At 46.1% G+C, this 19,007-nt stretch overlaps 1 protein-coding gene across 1 annotated transcript in view; it reads right to left on the bottom strand.

The window, feature by feature from the left end:
- The window catches only part of DNAH11 (dynein axonemal heavy chain 11), a 367,765-nt gene that overhangs the window by 163,920 nt on the left and 184,838 nt on the right, over positions 1-19,007 (bottom strand). The window contains 8 exon segments of the mRNA XM_062178539.1: positions 1,233-1,426; positions 2,366-2,527; positions 4,279-4,518; positions 7,774-7,876; positions 8,523-8,688; positions 13,146-13,346; positions 14,790-14,967; positions 16,969-17,100. Of these exon segments, the coding sequence (XP_062034523.1) occupies positions 1,233-1,426; positions 2,366-2,527; positions 4,279-4,518; positions 7,774-7,876; positions 8,523-8,688; positions 13,146-13,346; positions 14,790-14,967; positions 16,969-17,100 (1,376 nt within the window).

Genomic DNA, 19,007 nt, shown 5'->3' with positions numbered 1-19,007 from the left:
GAGTGGGTTGTGATAGTGCAAGGTTATCCTTTGTGCTTTTGTCTCCTGTGGGTGCAACTGGTTGCCTGCCTTTCTGTTTTCTGCCATCGGCTGAAGTAGCACCAGGCCCAACTGGAAGCTGAGCAGATCTTGGCCTTGTCAGCCTTCAGAAGTGTGAGCCACAATGAAGCTCTGTTCTTCAAAAACACAGAGCCTCAGGCACGCTGGGAGAGCAGCAGAAAATGGACTAAGACCCCGGGTTACAAAGGCGCAGCCTGGGTGAACAAGGCCAATTCCTGTCTCTCCATCCTCATCACATACCCCTCACCCTACCTGTTCCGTGTGCTGCAGCCACCCTGACCCTCTAGTCTCTCTCTTATCTTGAACACTCCTGCCTTGGGGCCACGTGAGATCAGCCTTCTTCCAGAACATTCTTCCTCCAGGTCATTCCATGGCTAGCTCCTTCTTCCCACTTAGATCGCACCTTCAATGTCACTGCCTCACCTACCCTCGGTCCCTCCTTGGAAATCCAGAGAGCTTACTTCCCAGATTCAACCCACACTATCGCTCAGTGTGCGACATGACTTGGATACTTTTCTTGCACACTGCTGTTTGTTTATGCGCGTCCTTTTAAATGCCCTTCTGCACCATGAACGCGAACGCTCAGGCAGACAAAGGGCTGACTGGACTGTGCTGGCCGCTGGATCCCCAGCGCCTGGAACAGTGTCTGACAAGAGCAGCTCCCAGAAGCTTGCAGAGTGTGTGTAAAACACGACCTGCCGTCTCGGAGGTGGGAGACCTTATGAACCCACGTCTGCCTCAACACAGGTCTCTTTCCCTACTTTCTGCCAAGAAAATATGCCCCCCACTCCCACTGAGTTGCTCAAAACTATCAAAGCAGTCGGCAATGTTTCCATCTGGCACTCAGCAAAAACCTCCTTTATCAGTGAAAATGCATTTGGGTCCTGTCTCTGCCACGTGCATGCGAGGTGCTTTTGAGTAAGTCCTTCATGTTCCCCTTTCTTAACATTCAGCTGAAATCCTGGGTGTGACGACACGTGAGAAAGTAGTGTGTCTGCACAAGACGTGGCCAGGAGTGTGACCTCATGACCAGCAAGCCTTGCATGGTGTATGACAAAGGACAGGACAGAACCGGCAGTGAAGGGTGCTCTCAGCGTGGTCTACCGAAAAGGCATGACTGGCTATGCACGCTCTGGTCCTTCTGTGAGAAGCATCGCGACTGCTCAACTCACACGTGGTGCATGGCATCTTCAAACAGCACCAGGTGCATGGCTGCATTGAGTTCGTTGTAGTTGTCCAGCATTTCCGTAAGAATCGCCTTCAGCACCTCCCAGCTCCTCACCGGCATGTAGCACGGGTCTGCTCCCCCGTGAGCGAAGTGGCAGTAGATGAGGGGCTGTTGAAGCAGCGCCTGACTGTCTACACCCTGCAGGATGAGAAAGAGAAAAATACAGGGTGTCAACACTCACGAAGATTTGGGGGCACAGTGGCTTCTGAAGGGAAAAGCTTGCAAGTCTTCCATGAGCAGGTGGATGAAATGCTTCCATGTACCTATCGAGGACCGGTGGCCCTTGCCTTAAAACGGCTCGGTCAATTATCTCTCTTTTTTTTCTTTTTTCTTTTGGACAGGCAGAGTTAGACAGTGAGAGAGAGAGAGAGAGACAGAGAGAAAGGTCCTCTTTTTCCGTTGGTTCACCCCCCAAAATGGCCGCTGCGGCTGGCGCACTATGCCGATCCGAAGCCAGGAGCCAGGTGCTTCTCCTGGTCTCCCATGCGGATGCAGGGCCCAAGCACTTGGGCCATCCTCCACTGCACTCCCGGGCCAGAGCAGAGAGCTGGACTGGAAGAGGAGCAACCGGGACAGAATCCGGCGCCCCGACCGGGACTAGAACCCAGGATGCCGGCGCGGCAGGCAGAGGATTAGATCATTATCAATGACCTTTAGACTTCCTGATGGTGCAAATGCAATGGCATTTGGCAGAGACCGTATTCTGGAACCTGACCTTTGCTGAGGGTAGCAGCATGCATTCTGGTCCTCTCTTGTGATGCTGGGAAGTGACAGTGAGCGGCAGACCAGCCAGCCCCGTGACCATGGAGGAAGCCAGATACTCAGCAGTGTCCGTAGCTGGTAGCTACGGGGATGTTCAGTAGGCTGGCTACCGAATGCATTTTTGACTTATGATACTTCCAGCTTTGTGGGGTTTATAGGGGCACAGCCAAATCAGAAATGAAGGAGCACTTGTAGATTCCGGAATCTCAATTTTGTCGACAGGTAAGTTCTTCCCAGTTCACTCACATCCCCATCTTATATCAGCCCCAACACCATTGGGTGCAGGAGCAGTGGCTTCTGACATTGCACACTTACTTCAAAATATTTGTAAGCAGTTTCCAACAGCCTTTTGTGAAATAAGTCACAATCCTTTGTGTCTATCAGTTTATCCCCGTACACGCGGGAAGCTTCGTGAAGCCACAGGTGAGTTAAATCATCTGGACCTTTCAAACATTCAGGAGAGGCAAATAAAATCCCCTATGAGGCAAAACAGAAAAAACATTCATTTGGAAGTTAACGGCATTCTAAATAAGTTTTTCTTTAACACTTTATATACTTTATACTGGATTTAGCCATTTGTTAAGTTAAAAGAAGTATCATAAATGGTAGTGTGTTTGTGTGTAAAAGCAGTTTCACCCTCAGATAAGCAAACTTTAAAGAATTTAATATCACTGATGGCCATTTTTAGGATTGCATCTAAATTTCAAGGGCTAGCCCAGGATGTAGGCACCTCACCTGAGCACTTGTGGGTACTAAGTCTTCCAAAGGATCAAGTTTACAAATCCAAAGTATAAACAGGTAGCACAATGATCGCAGAATCATAATATTTTGTTACTCTAAAATGCTCTGATGTCAGTCAGTCTAACCCTTTCACTTCACAGATGAGAATCTAAAGATCAGAAGTCAAGTGTCCAAATCCACACTCCGAGGGTAGATCTGTGACCCCTAGGCCTACTCTGCTCTGCCCTTAAGTATCTTGGATTGACAAAGTCAGAGTCAGGGGAAATGCAAATAAATCAGCTACTAAAGGCTAAGAAACCCTCTCGGTGGCATCAGGTCAGGTGCAGCTGACAGCCTGGGTGTGAACAGTGACCAGGAATGGCCTCTCTTTCCTTCACTTCCAAGATCAAACATCTGCTCTAAGACAACATGTTAGTAAATGCAACCTTTCTAGTATGTTCTAGAAATACAGGCCTGAAAAAAAAAAAAAAACGGCCCTCGTTATTAAGGAGCTATTATCTAAGGCTTTGTTATGGCTACAAGGGGTGATTTTGGAAAGAGGGTTATAAAAATATCAAGAGGTCTTGTGAAGTTTTCATATTTAACCAGGAGGCGACATCCTTCACAGATGAACTTAGAGCTATAAATAACCAGCCCACGACTTCTACTGTACACGCTAGACTACAATAGTCGCATTAAAAAAAGATTCCAGACTTTCAAATCCTCTTCATGAATTCCTTTCAAAACCAAATTTGCCAACACTGTCTTTGTACAAGGCAAACCAGGTAACATTCAATATCAAAACAAAATAGATCCAGAAATTTTAAAAACTATAATTTCCTTTAATACGTGTTTTACAATCAGATGTGAATCCAGTGTGCAATAATATGAACAGTATCTTTCCCCTGGCACCAACAAGAACAATCAGTCACTCAGTATGGGGAGCTGAGACTTCGACCCTTGCTCCTATTGCTAAGTAACCCAATGAGAGGATCTGAACGCGACTCAAAACTCCTTGGCTGAAACTTAACCACCAGAGCGATCCTGTTAGTGAGTGGGGAGCTGTAGGGTGCAGTGACTTCACAAACTAGGTGCCCCGCCCCACGGCCCTTCCCTGCCTTGTTCCCAATGACTCAGTCCTCAAGACCCCAACTTCGAAGCAGACACCAGGCCCTCACCAGAGCCCAAATGTGCCGATGCCTTGACCTTGCACTTCCCCACCTCCAACAGTGTTAGCAATCACTGTGCCTTATTGATGAATCACTCAGTTTCCACAGCATCAACAGATTGACACTGTACAACCTGAGAGGAACCATTGTTCTCACCAGCACAGTGCAAACAGCAAGCCTGTTGAATTTACTTCCCAGACCCAAGTATGCAAGTGCTGAGTGAATGAACACACACAAAAATACAGAGCATGGCCGCACACTATGTTCCACAGATGCAGGCCATTAACATCACTAACAGCACTTCTCTGATCAAGAGGCATAACAGAGTGGTTCAGGCACCTGGAAGACGTTGGTTAGGTCTCTCAGGTTAAAGATGTAGTGGAATTTAACTGCTGTGGGTAAGAAGCTATGCGCCATCATCTGATGGAAGGCTACTGTCGCCTGGATCAAGGAGGGGCCACTCCTGAGAACTGATGGGTCGAATGTTTGCTGCTGGAAGTGGAAACTCAGGATCTGCCCATAGATGGTGTTGAGCGCATCCACGGATGGGAAGTTAAACGCAAACACTGTGAAGTGTCTCTGTGAAGAAAAACACCAATCGTGTTAGTCATACCAGAAAATGGTAAAACGTGGCCGAGTGTTTCCCTTCCTCCCTGTTTCTAGGCCCATTGCCGTTTAACTTCTCAGTGCCTTCCACCCTGACTCTGGGACTTGGCTACCTGACTCACTTAAGAAGCCCCCAGGATGAGGTGGAAGCGACAGGGTGCCAACCATGGCCAAAGGCATCCGTGTAGCCACCTGCTCTCTTAAGCCCCTCACTTTGCCATGAACTTTACAAGCCTCCCAGATGATGAGAGATACCACAGACAGAGCCACACTGTCCAGATCAATGCAGGCGATGCTGCACTAGATTAGCTAACAGTCAACCCCTAGAGAGAGACAAAAGAGCCCAGCCAAGATCTGCAGTCGCTCAGCCACCTCCAGAGGACTCCAACCTAGTGAGGAAGCCACCAGTGAGCTGCTGTTGAAGCACATTGCTGGTGGCTGCTGATGTTACTACTATTTAAAAAAAAAAAAGCTTACATGGATACAGAAAAACCTGTATATAAACTCTATTTATTTATATAATGGGAATAAATTTCATGTATTTCATCCATACAGTTTTAAGAGCCTCGTGTTACTTCCCACTCTCACTCCTCCTTCCTTTCTTATTTTTGTTCTAATTTTTGCAATGACACTCTTCCAATTTACTTTATAATCACGAGCTGAATCCTCCACTAAACACAAAAGTCAACAGGTAGGAAACAGAAAGGCCGGTTCCTCTGAAATATAGACAAAGGCTACAGACAATAGTCAAATCTCAAGGTTTCATTTTTCACTCATATACATTACATTTTTAAAGCAGTTTTATTTATAAGTGCCAAACTTGAACTCAAATAAGGTGTGCCTCGATAGGTGAATGGATAAACAAACCATGATCCATTCATTGAGTGTTAGTAGTGATAAAAAGAAATAAGCCAGTAACCATGAGAAGACAGGGGTGAACCTTAAATGCATACTGCTGAACTAAGTGAAGAAATCAATACGACATGATTCTAACTGTATGGCACTCTGGGGGGAAAAAAACACTACTAAGGAAGCAACAAAAAGATCAGTGCTTAGAGGATTAGTATTCAGAATACATAGAGAATGCCTAGAATTCAACAGCAATAAATAAATAAATAAACCCAGTTCAAAAAATGGGCATATGACTTGAATAGTCACTTCTCCAAAGAAGATAGTCAAATGACCAATAAGCATATAGCATCACCAGTCATTAAGAAAATGCAGATCAAAACTATAATGAGATACTACCTTACACCCTTTAGCATGTTTACTTTAAAAAAAACACCAGAAAATAAAATCATTAGTGATAATATGGAGAAATTACAAACTATAACTTAGGGAGAAGGAAAAATGGTACAGCTACCATGAAGAAAACAGCACAATGGTTTCTCAAGAGACTAAAAACAGAATTGCCACATGATAGGGCAATTTCACTCAAATGTGTACATAAAAGAACCGAAAACAGGGTCTCGAACAGATTTACGTGCACCTTTGTTCAACACAGTATTATTCACATGAGCTAAAATGTGGAAGCAATCCAAGAGCCTATCACTGGGAGAACGGCTAAGGAAAACGGGGTGTGCAATACACACAACAGGATATTATTCAATGTTGGAAGGAAGGAAGGTAAGCAGCACTCCACAACAGGAATGGACCTTGAGGATACTATGCTAAGTGAAATGAGCCAGTCTTACACATGTTGCATGAGTCTGCTCACACAAGGTACTGGAGACAGAAAACAGAAGAGTGGTTGTCCGGAGCTGGAGGAGGGAGCTGTGGGGAGTTGCAGTTTAATGGCTATAGTTTTAGTTTCACAGGATGCAAAGAGGTATGAAGAGGTAGATGGTGTTGACGGCTACACAATATGATGAATGTATTTTATACCACCAAACGCACACATTTAAAATGGTTATAGTGGTACATGGTATGTAATGTATATTTTACCACACATACACCTGGAAAATAGAAACATCAGTTGTCCCAGGGTTTCCAAAGGGCAATGAAGCTATTCTGCATGATACCAGAATGGGAGACACCTGTCATTACACGTTTGTTAAACGGCATCAAATAGTTCACACACAAAAAATGAACCCTAACATACACTCTAGTTTAGCTAGTGACAGCATCAGCAATATTGGCTCATTTGGTGTAATGAATGCAAGATGCTAAAGGGCAAAGTACAGTAGGGAGAGCGAAGGTGTGGATAACAACCCGTGGGACTTTCAGCTCATTGGGCTGCAATTCCAAACCTGCTGTCACGAGGCGATACCAGCTCACCCCGTCAGCATGGCTGTTATCCCAAAGACAAAGAGCAACAAACGCTGGCAAGGATGTGGACAAAGAGGGACTCGTATACACTTCTGGTGGAAAACACTGGAAATGTCTTCAAAAACTGGAATTACACTTACCATATGATTCAGCAATCCCACTGCTGGGCATATACCCAAAAGACATGAGCACACTGTATTTATAGCAGCACTGTGCACAAGAGCCAAAACATGGAATCAACCAAAGTGTCCATTATACACGTACATATATCTATGTGTGTACACACACACACACACCCAGATTTTCTTTATCCATATATATTTTTAATCCACACACACACATACAATGGAATACTATTCAGTTGTAAAAAAATAAATGAAATTCTATCATTTGCATCAAGATGGTTGGAACTGGAGAACATAATGTTGAGTGAAAGAAGCCAGACACAGGCAGGCAAATACCGCATGTTCTCCCTTACATATGGGAGCTAAAATGAAAAAGAAGAAAAGAAATGCCCAAGTGTATCAGTTTTGCAGCACACACAGTGTTTTGTCATACTTAAAATCTTCGTTAAACAAATCATTAGGCATTACGTACTGCTATAGTTTTAATGATTTTGTGACCATTTTAGAAATTACTTTATGAATGAATTAGAACATCTTTTCATTTGCTTGTTTGAAGTCCTTTCTTATTTGCCTGCTCAAGTATGGTGTTCCTACTTCGTATTTCTTGATCTCTTTATTTCATGGAACAATAAGCCTCTGACTATAATGTAAATTAAAAATTTACATTATCTCAAAAACAGTATTAAGTTGAAAAGATACTTAAATCTATGAATGGAAATAAAACAGTACATCTGTTTAACCAGTCATCCAGGAGTTTTAATTTGCAGTCAAAATCATCAAGAATCAAAATGTACATTTGGGAGAAATTTGGGGGAGAGCAGGGCCCAGCACCCACCTGCAGCCTGGGGTTGACCGTGAAGTTGCCCGCCAGTGGATTCATGCAGGCCACGTACTGGCAGCCACGGATTTCCTTAAGCATCACCTTCTGCCTATCGTACCTGCAAGACAGAAAACAGAACCTTCAACCCCAACAGTGCAGATGACACCACCACAACCCAGCAGGGCAGAAGGGACTCTCCCCTGACCTGTGTCCCTCCAGTCCCATCACTGGGTGCCTAATCTGGGAGACAGCACCATAGATCTCAGAGAGCTGAGGGTGACACGGCCCCTCTGAAGCCAACACCAAGGTCCGGCGCTGAATCCCTGTGATCTGTTACTGCTTGTTGAACCTTGCATGACTCTGTTCCTGGTTAGATGCCAGCATGAACCTGCTGAGTTTCTGAGGATGGGCTGGGACGTCCCAGTTGTTAATAGCAGCAATCGTGGACTGCAGTGCCCGGATAGGACCAAATGCTCATGTCCTACGGAACAGGGTCAGGCTTCTCCTAAATCATTAATTCTTAATGGAGACGTGATTTCTGGACAATCTAAACATTCCTAAGCTACTTTTCAATCCAACCTCCCAAAGACACAAAGGGAAATCATTTTTTCCCCCAACATAATGAGCGTAGCTACAAAGTAAATGCAAAAGATACCATGTAAAACACTTCTCAGAAACTGGGAAGAATTCCATCAAAAAATCCTCACCATTATGATAAAAAATGCTAAGATTTGGGTGGAGAATAAATACAGAGAACTACTCACCAGTGTCCATAATCCATATGCTGTCGGAGCAGTGCGTGAGGCTGAACCGTGCCATAGGCGTCCACTTCAGGCATGTTCATGTCATCAATAAAATAAATCAATTTTTTATTTCCTCCTGGACCATAGGTACGGCCAGCTTTTTTCTCCAGGGGTTTCTCCAGAATTCCTGAAACAAATGCATAGTGCTGTCCACCAAGCATTGGTAGAAGGCCAACTCCCCATCTTTAGGTGTTTTCTTCCTCTTCATAGCAGATGACCCCATGCACACCTGCACCCACTCTAACTTACAGACTGTGGTCAGCACAGCCACAGCCCCGTCTCAGCCCTTCTGCTTCATCCTCACAGTCAGCCTGCTCAGACCTCAAGGAAGCCTCCTGCGGCCCTCCCCTCAGCCCCCTAGGGTGCTGAAGCCCAGAGGACAATGTGTGAGGACACCATCCCTGAACAATGAAGCTGCAATTCTTCACGTGCTTCTGTGGCCATCTATGTTGGAGACAAAGTCAAGGGCATGGGGGCGGGCCATTGGCCTAGTGGCTAAGACGCATTGCCTGGGTGTGATACTCAGCTCTGGTTCCAGACTTCAGATTCCTGCTGGTTGAGCTCTGGGAGGTAACAGGTGATGTCTCCAGAAACTGGGGTTCTGCCTCCCACATGGGAGACCTGGATGGAATTCCCAACTCTCTGCTTCAACCCTGGCCCAGATCTGGCTGCTGTGGGCACTTGGGGGAGTAAACAAGAGGACGGGGGCTTGTTCATTCTCTATCTTTCTTTCTCTCCCCCTCTCTCAGGAAGATAGTGAAGAAAGAAGTCACAGGTGTAGAGAATTCTTTTATATTATATATACACACATATATTTAATTTATTTGACAGATAGTGAGGGAGAGAGAGATAAAGGTCTTCCTTCCGTTGGTTCACCCCACAAATGGCCACTACGGCCGGCGCTGCACCGATCCGAAGCCAGGAGCCAGGTGCTTCCTTCTGGTCTCCCATGTGGGTGCAGGGCCCAAGCACCTGGGCCATCCTCCACTGCCTTCCCGGGCCACAGCAGAGAGCTGGACTGGAAGAGGAGCAGCCGGGACTAGAACTTGGTGCCCTTACGGGATACCAACGCCGCAGGCGGAGGATCAACCAAGTGAGCCACAGCACTGGTGTAGAGAATTCTAAACAATGTGTGACTGAGCCATCGTATCTAATTACTTGCTGATGCTCCAGACAGACTATGGAGACGTGGAGGCCAAGGAAGTCAGTCCTATTCACTGCCAGGTTGCTGATGGAGAAACATCAAGCATGTAACTTGTTGAATGGACCAACGCACAAGGACAAAGGCAATGACTAATACATGCCTCTTGCAAGCAGCACACAGTTTCTAAATGCTGGCTGGACGGCCGATCCTATTGCCACTGGCACCTGGCTGTCCAGCCAACGTCAATCCCGCCTCTGTCCGAATGCGACTGAACATCATCTCTTCCCCGCTCATAGCCCCCTCTTTCCCTTGGTTTGTGCTCCTGCTTACGGAGTTAACACTCTGACCCCCCCCCCCCCCCCAGACAGATACAGGGCCTCTCTGTCTCTCCTGGCTCCCGTTGGCCTCTAAATGACACCTGGTGTCATTCTCTTATGGTCCACACGTGTCTCCCTTCCTTATACAACTCTGGCCTGGGTTATATTATATATTATATTATATATATTATATATTATATATATTATATTATTATATATTAATATATATAATTATATAATAATATATATAATATTATATATAATATATATAATAATATATATATTATGTATTATATATATTATATGCATCCAGGAAGAACAGTCTCTCTGCCTCGGACTTCTCCTCCCAAAACCGAGTTCGCATCTTATCAGTTCCTTGCTCCCCATCAAAGCCACCACTCTCTACCTAATAAAACTGCTAACATGTACTTGCTGCAGAAGGGAGTGAAATACGATGGAGACAGCTAACTGTTCCCTTCACAAAGGTGAGGAAGGCAAATTGAGTATGAGAGCGATCTCAGAAAAATTGTCCTTGGCTGAGTTAATGATGTCAGGGAGTAATAGAATGTGCTGGTAGTTTTCAGTGATACAGCTAAGAAAACTCTCCCTCCCTCTGTTTCTGTCTCTCCTTCTCTCTCTCTCTCTCTCTCTCTCTCTCTCTCTCACACACACACACACACACACACACACACACACCACAAACCCAGTTCAGGAAATTCAAGGTTTTTCTTTTTCAAGTTTTATATAGGTAGTCAATAATTAGTTGCCTTTCTAAACATTTTTAATTAAGTTATTTTTATTTTATTTGAAAGGGAGAAAGGCACAGAAAGAAAAAGATAGGTCTTTGATCTGCTGGTTCACTCTCCAAATGTCCCCAACAGCCAGGTCTGGGCCAGGCTGAAGCCAGCAACCTGGAACTCAATCTGGGGCTCCCATGTGGATGGCAGAGACTTGGACCATCACTTGCCGCCTCCCAGCACATGCATGACCAAGAAGCTGGAGCAGAAGTGGATGAGCCAGGACTCAAACCGGGTGTTCTGATGTGGGCTGCACATGTCCCAGGTGGCAGCTGAACTGCTGTGTCCAACACCACCCCAACTCAATAGTTTCAACAGATAATTAGGCAACAGGTAGCTTTGCTGCACCCCGCAGCTGGTTACCCTGCTAGACAGTGACTGACAGGCTTCCCAATATCCCGCCCTCCCTCTCTTCCCCCTACCTCCCCTGCCTGCTGCACCTGTCCTTCCTAATTCTGGAAGTTCCCCGATCTGATTACAGCTGATGCATTTACAATTGACAATCTGTTACACGGAGTTCAAATTAATCTTATGTTTTTTTAAGTTTAATTAACAACTCATGGCATATTTTATCAATGTGGTTTTAATGAATTTTCACTGAATCGATCAATTGCTTGAAAAAAAAATCACCAGAATGCCCTTTCTGGAGTATATCTTGATGTTGCTGAGGATCCACGAAATTAATCAAAGGTAAAGAACCCACACTGCTTCTATGGCTTGGATGTGGCCTATTCCCCCCAAAGCTCCACCTTGGAAGCTTAGTCCCAAATGTGGTCTCTGAGGAGGTGGCGGAACCTTTAAGAGGTGGGCCTGGTGTGAGGTTGTGATGACCCTAAGAACTGATTATGTTTGTCTTGCATTACTGACAACTGGGCTGTTATAAAAGTATGGGCTTGGGGCCAGTGCTGTGGCATAGCAGGTAAAGTTGCCACCTGCAGTGTGGGCATCCCATATGGGCACCAGTTCCAGTCCCAGCTGCTCCACTTCCAATCCAGCTCTCTCCTAATGCTCCTAGGAAAGCAGTGGAATATGGGCCAAGTACTTGGGCCCCTGCACCCACATGGGAGACCCAGAAGAAACTCCTGGCTGACTTTGGACCGGTCCAGCTCCGGCCATTGTGGTCATTTGGGGCATGAATTAGTGGATCAAAGATCTCTCTGTCTCTCCCATGCTTCCTCTAACTCTGCCTTTCAACTAACTAACTAAATAAATAAATAAATCTTTTTTTTTTTTGACAGGCAGAGTGGACAGTGAGAGAGAGAGAGAGACAGAGAGAAAGGTCTTCCTTTACCATTGGTTCACACTCCAATGGCCGCTGCAGCCAGCGTACCACGCTGATCCAAAGCCAGGAACCAGGTGCTTCTCCTGGTCTCCCATGGGGTGCAGGGCCCAAGCACTTGGGCCATCCTCCACTGTACTCCTGGGCCACAGCAGAGAGCTGGACTGGAAGAGGACCAACCGGGACAGAATCCTGTACCCCGACCGGGACTAGAACCCGGGGTGCTGGCGCTGCAGGCGGAAGATTAGGCTAGTGAGCTGAGGTGCCAGCCTAAATCTATTTTTTTTTTTAAAGTGTGGGCCTAATCCCCGAATCTCTCTGGCTTCCAATCTTGCCATGTGATCTCTCCCTTTAGCCTGCTAGGATACCATCCTCCATGATAAGACACAGCAGGGGGCCCCTTGCCAGGAGCCAAACTGATCGGGCCACCTGCTCTGGACTTTCAGCCCATCGAACTGCAAGCTAAGCACATCTCTTTTCTTCTCACAACACATGGCCTCAAGTGCTGTTATAGCAACAGGGAAAGGACTAACACAATTGTTGTAAATTCTTACTGTTCCAAAAATGTATCACCCAAAGAAAGCCAGTATCACAACCACATTTAAACAAAGTATACCAAACCAGGATCGTAAGTAACAATTCATTTGAGAACTACCAGGTGCCTACACTCCAGGAGAAAGTATCAGTCTCCTGGACTGCAGGTTCCAGCACTGATGGTTTTTGATCGCTTTGGCACAGCAGTTAAGACACTGCTTGGGATGCCCATGCACAGTATCAGAATTCCTCGATTCAGTTCCCAACTCCACTCCTCAATCCACCGCTTTTACCAGTATACGCCCTGGGAGGCAGCTGGTGGTGGCTCAAGTGGCTGGGTTCCTGCCACCTACGTGAGTGACCTCCTGGCCTTGGTCTGTCCCGGCCCTGGCTGTTGTGGCCGTTTCTGGGGAGTGAACCAGCCGATGGGCGCACTGTCTCCATCTGTCGATGCCTTCCAAACTGAATGAATAAATTCACTGAACGGAAAACAGGAGTGGGAGAAGCACTTACTTTGCAGAGTCGCGGACGTCGTGTAGTAGTTGAGGGGCACGCGGGACACGAAGTAGTCCTCCGAGAGACCCGCCAGCGTGTCGCCCACAAAGGCTGTCTTTCCCACTCCTGCATTTCCTACCAGCATGAGTGGTTTTCCCCTCTTGAGCAGCAGCTCAGCCAAATACCTAAGACGAGTTGTCTCTGCTGTGGGAACCAGGACTCTCTGGAGGAAACAGAAGCCAGGAGTGACCAGGGGCAAATGATGGCTGTAAGTGGGACATTCTCAGAATTGGAGCACGTGCACATGGGTCAAGATGGTGAGGTCCTGAGGGGGAGGGCACTGAGCCAGAGAGGACTACTCCCAAGCCTTAAAAACATAAACAAGTTTTCTCTGCTGGCTTTGGGACCTGCAGCTCCTTTCTTCTACCTGAATTCTTCCCTTTTGGAATGAAAATGTCTACCCTGTGCCTGCTGTGCAGGTGCATAACTTCTCTGGTTTCCTCTGGGTTCACAGCTGGACATGAATTCTGCCCCAGGATAAATTTCACCTCCATTCTCTCTCACAACTGCTTTAGAAAATACTTAGCTGAGAATGGGGTCTTTGAATTGATGCTGGGATGGGGTAAGGCTTCTGGGCTGCTGGGACGGGGTGAACATATCTTGCCTGCTAGAAGAACATGAATCTTCGAGGTCTGGAGGTCAAGTTGTTAAGGGCTGAACTGTGTCTGCCCCACGTGTTGAATTCCCAGCCCCTGGTCCCTGAGAACATGGTTGTGTTTGGAGACAGGGCTGACAGCCTTGTGAAAAGGCAAAGGAGAAGACAGACGACAACACAGGGAGAGTGCCAGGTGAGGACTGGGGTTAAGCTACTCCAGCGCAAGGGACGCCAGCCTGCTGGCAATCAGAATCCAGGAGGGAGGGCCTCACCAGTAACAGGAGGAACCTGCCCTATCTACCGACGCCTTGAACGTGCACCTGCGCCCTCTGGAACAGGAAGCCAACACATTTCTGCCGTCAGCCCCCAGTTAGTGGCACTTTGTCACGGCAGCTTGAGGAAACGAATGGGCTGGGTTTTGTGCTCACACACCTCCGCCTCCTACTGTAACAGAGAAGGCACTGTTCCATTCTCACAGCCCAGCCTGGAACGCTGAGCTCGAAAATGAACCTGAGCGACATGGTTCCCAGAAGGAAATAAAAATGAGAAGGAAAACAGAGGAAGACAATAAGACGGGAGTCAAAGAATCCCTCCACCTTGGAGAAATGAGGAGGGACAACCCATACAGAAAAGTGACGACGAAAAAGAAAAGATTCATCGTTTGTCAGCAGCCTTGGGATGTCGTAACACGTGGGGTGAGGAGACGAAACATTCATTTCATGGCTGAGGGGGAGAGGTCAGATGTCTGAAATGCTGCCTAGGAAATTTGCAATATGACAGGGAGATGCCTCCATTAAGAAAATTCATGCAGTTTCTAGAAAAATCTAAAGAAAAGGGTTACTAGAAAATTAAGTTTAAACCATTTCATAGAAAGATTACAGAAGCTATTTGCCATCTTGTGAAGCATTCCTACAGCTGGGATTCTTCTTGCTCACTCTGAGCAAATCCACGCAGTAAATCAGGACCCGTTAGGTCGGAAACAAAGGCAGGCTATGAACCCAGCACACCCACCTGAAGCGGTACGTCTGGATCCATGGTGAACTGTGGGATCCTGTCAGCCCACGGCAAGAACTTCTTAGTTTTGTGGTCCAGGTAATAATCAAAGATCGTTCCTTGAGATGGAAACTTCACGGCTTTCATCTGTTTATGCCACCAGCGACTGAAGTCGGCCTGGTAATCAGAAAGCTAAGGACATGGAGATCCTTATTGCAGACTCCAAGGTAATTCTGGAAACAAAGCCCCTCCAAGTCCTGCTCAACCCACAGTGTCCACAACACGCAGAGCCCTGATTACACAGGAAGCCCCTGGAAGGGGTTGAGCTACTGAGCCAGACAGACATATAACTAGGAAGTAGTCACAACAAATGGGACACTTTGAACAGGGTTCGATTCTCCAAACTCATGCAATAAATCCCACTCGAACAGTGAATGGAGTCGTCAATGGCTCTTGGATTAAGGGGGAAATCTGATCTAATTGTGGTGTCTGAGGTGGGTCGAGGTGGGTCTATGGGGCTTGCTCTTGGGAGGCAGTTCTCACGGAGGGTTGCTTGTGGAAGTGAGTGGGCTTCCTGCCTGCTTCCTGGATTGCCCTGTGCCATACTCTGCCAACTCCAGTGTCCAGCAGATGCCAGACTAAGCAGATTGCTTGATCTTCAACTTTGAACCTCCAAACCGTAAACCCAAAATAAACCTTCTTCCCTCCTCAGTCATTCCTCTTGGAATTTCAGGTAAAGTAACAAAAAAACTAACCAACATGGATACTATGACACCCTCGTAGAGGCAGAGAACTATAAGTGAAATACACCCATCAGGTACAGGTGTAGTGGAATTAAGTAAGGAGGAGAGGGGTGACTCACCCTACTCCTTGGTTATACAATCTAACAATAAAGTAGCATGTAAATGACTGTGTTGGACACCTCTGTTCAAGCCACTGTGCCACAGGGCTGGCCCCCTTTTGAAAATTTAAAGATGATGATAACTGTTAATGAGGAAAATAGAAAATGAAACAACTGGCCAACGACACTGGGCTTCAGGCTTCACTAACAAGGTAGAAGGGCGCTGTGAATGGAAATTGGAAAGAGGAGGAGGAGTGGCAAGATCTCAGCTGTCAATAACCTCCTGGATTTCACAAACACAGCCCAGGGAAAGGAGAAAGCCCATGGGAAACACTGAATGGAAAAACCTCTGGTGGGGGAAGAGGGCTGCCCGCTGCCCACACGTGCCTTTGAGAAAACCACTGACCCTCGAGCTCCACTGACAACAATATCGGCTGCTGTGCTGTAGAAAGCACCTGGTGATCACAGAAGGAAACCCGGCTGCTGGGTCCAGGCCGACCATGGGTCACAGAGAGAGGGAAGCCAGCGATACCGGGGGGAAGCTTACTCTGTGCTTCTGGCCTGCACTGCTTCCCCATGCTCCACTCGGAATTCACAGGTTGAAGCTCTAACCTCCAAGGTCACGATCTTGAAGCCTAGATCTCCAAGGTCTGCAGGAGAGGATCTACGTTCGGAGGAGACCTGGCTGGTATGGCCCTCAGGATGGGATGAGTGCCTTTATGGAGAAGGCACCAGAGAGAATTGCCTTTCTCTCTGTTGTGTAGGGACACAGTGAGGAGGTGACCGTGTGTAAGCCAGGTTACAGCATCCCAAGATGACTGTGACACAGCAAAAGCCCAGGGCAATCTAAAGCCCAGGACCCACTCCTGACTTCAGGCTGTAGGGACGGTGAGCAGGCGGCAGGCTGGTGGCTATTATATAAACAAAACTGACAGGATCTAAGATTGTGGGGTGTGGAGCTATGGGTGATGTCTCCTAGGTTTCTCACTGGAATGGCTGGGTGAAAAATATTTATGGAAGGCAAAATAAAAATAAATAAATAAATAAAGAGAGAGAACAAATCTGGGTGTGGGGTGGAAAAGGTCTGCCCCCAGGCACCTTGAACGATGCAGACCTGTAGGACAGAGCTCGGCACAGGCTGCCCCAGAGCTTGCTGGAAACACTGGCCCTTGAGCTCAGAAGACACAGCCAGTCTAAGGTCAGGGCCACCAGCCTGGACGGGGTTGCCTTGAGGGTGCACTGGTTCAGGAGAGAACACAGAACACACAGCACGGACTCTGGATAAGAGAGGTACAGAAAAAGCACGGATCCCAGTCACAGCCCCCACGCCTGTAAACCATTTCTCAACGTACCTGATCGCGAAGCAGCGCGCCCCCAAATGCCCAGATACAAGCAAAGACAAAATAGACTTCATACACTTCTTTTGGGCTGTCGGAAGGCACGTTTTCGGGAGTCAACAAACACTCCAAGAGAGCACAGATCGTCTGGAAAAAAAAAAAAAAAGAAACAAAAAGAAAAAGCCACTCATTTTGGGCAGGATTTGTTTTAAATAGGTAGGTTTAAAGGATTTTGTAAAACCCTCACTTTAGCCTTAAGAATACATATAATTTTTTCCAGCTCTGTGGTGTGCTGCTACATGGGAAGAGACACAACTTACTGTGACAGGTGTCTACATGGGAAAATTTTGTCACTTTTAATCAAAGTTGGATCTTTTAAGTAACTTTATAAAAAGCTATGTTTTTCTTCACAATGATGCAATCAGAAATTACTATATAAACTAGAAATACAAACAAGAAACAGAAAAGAATATCTACCCAATAGTCCCTTCTTTGTAAGTGTGGCATAGTAAACAGCATTCTATAGCTCATTTCCTTAACTAAACCCACACTGAGGGTATCTTTCCTTATCAATAAGGGACACCTGCAGTGTCACTTGGAACAAGCTCCTAAGATTCCAGCAGACACACAGGAACGTATTTAACTCATTTTCCCCTAAGGGACATCAGGGACCCCACTTAGGATTAGTGACTGGGCCACCATTTTCACATCCTTTCTCAACAATTTTGAAAGTTTTTTGGAAATTTCTAAATACACTTAGACAAGGAACTGAGGAGCTGGTGTTGTGGTACAGCAGACTTGCCACACCACTGTCCCATACTGGAATGACAATTTGAGTCCTAGCAGCTCCATTTCTGTTCCAGGTGCCTGCTAATGCACCTGGGAAGGCAGCAACAGCCCGAGCACTACTCATGTGGGAGACCTGGACGGCGTTCCAGGCTCCTGGTTTTGGCCTGGCTCACCACTGGCCACTGTGGCCATCTGGGGAATGAGCAAAGGGATGGAAGATCTCTTTCTCTCTTTCTCTGCCACTCTGTCTTTCAAAATAAGTACATGGTCTTTAAAAAACAGTATAAAACCGTGAGGCTTTGCTATGTCTAAGTAGATGGTATGCTGATCTAAAAGCCTGAAAATCAAGACAAGACAGACAAGAGTCTCCATGCCAGGCTATCCACTCAGGGGACCGCTCTAAGAATTTGTAAGAATCTTGAGCTCTGATTGTCAGCAATTAATAAACCCGAATTTCATACATATTTTCATTCATAGTTACTAAACTTTAAGTGAAAATTTCATCTACTGGAAAAGAGAGTGCATTAATTTCTTAAGATAGGCATTTAAAGGCATGCTCTTTTATAGACATTTGTGTCTCAAATTTCTGTACTTATAAGTAATGTCAGCAAAGAAAACGACAATATAAAACAATAGCTGAACAGGAAATAAGGATCCAATGCCATTTGTGAATACTATAAAAGGAGGAAGTGAGAGCAAAAGTCCTATTAATTCCCACTGACCTATTTTCACACTACTCTTGAATGAAAAAGTTCACACCAGCGAGACTCACACAAATACCCCAGTCAACTTGAGAAAGAACACGACCATGCTTTTTGCAAGTATTGCACCAGAGGAAGTCTAATTAGGCTAGCTGTATAATTAATTCATTATGAATAAATTCAGACCTGCTTTCAGAAATAAATTATACCTTGGATAATTACTGTTGAAGACTATCGTTTACTTAATTGGTGTGTGAATTACCCCAAAAACCTCAACTTTCTCTTCTTATTAGGCTTGTACTTCTAATTTGGTTTCAAACAAATTTGGTAACACAGTAACTTAATGGTCACAATGTACTTAGGAACCAATTTTGCGCCTACAGGAAAAGAACAGAAGGTTTCTACTTGCAAACCTTTTGAGAAGTTTTGCACTTGGAAAGGTCGGGGGTAGTTTCTTTTCATGCTGAGGTTAAAATCACAACCTCCATTTCCCTATGCATGTACTGCTTCATTCATTTCCATGACAACCTACCACATACGCCTTTCACTCCAGTTCACTCCTCA

The sequence above is a fragment of the Lepus europaeus genome, chromosome 20 (assembly GCF_033115175.1).
Source record: "Lepus europaeus isolate LE1 chromosome 20, mLepTim1.pri, whole genome shotgun sequence".
In the NCBI taxonomy this organism is placed as follows: Eukaryota; Metazoa; Chordata; class Mammalia; order Lagomorpha; family Leporidae; genus Lepus; species Lepus europaeus.
The sequence above is the reverse complement of the archived record's forward strand: the minus strand, read 5'-3'. Positions and strand labels throughout refer to the sequence as shown.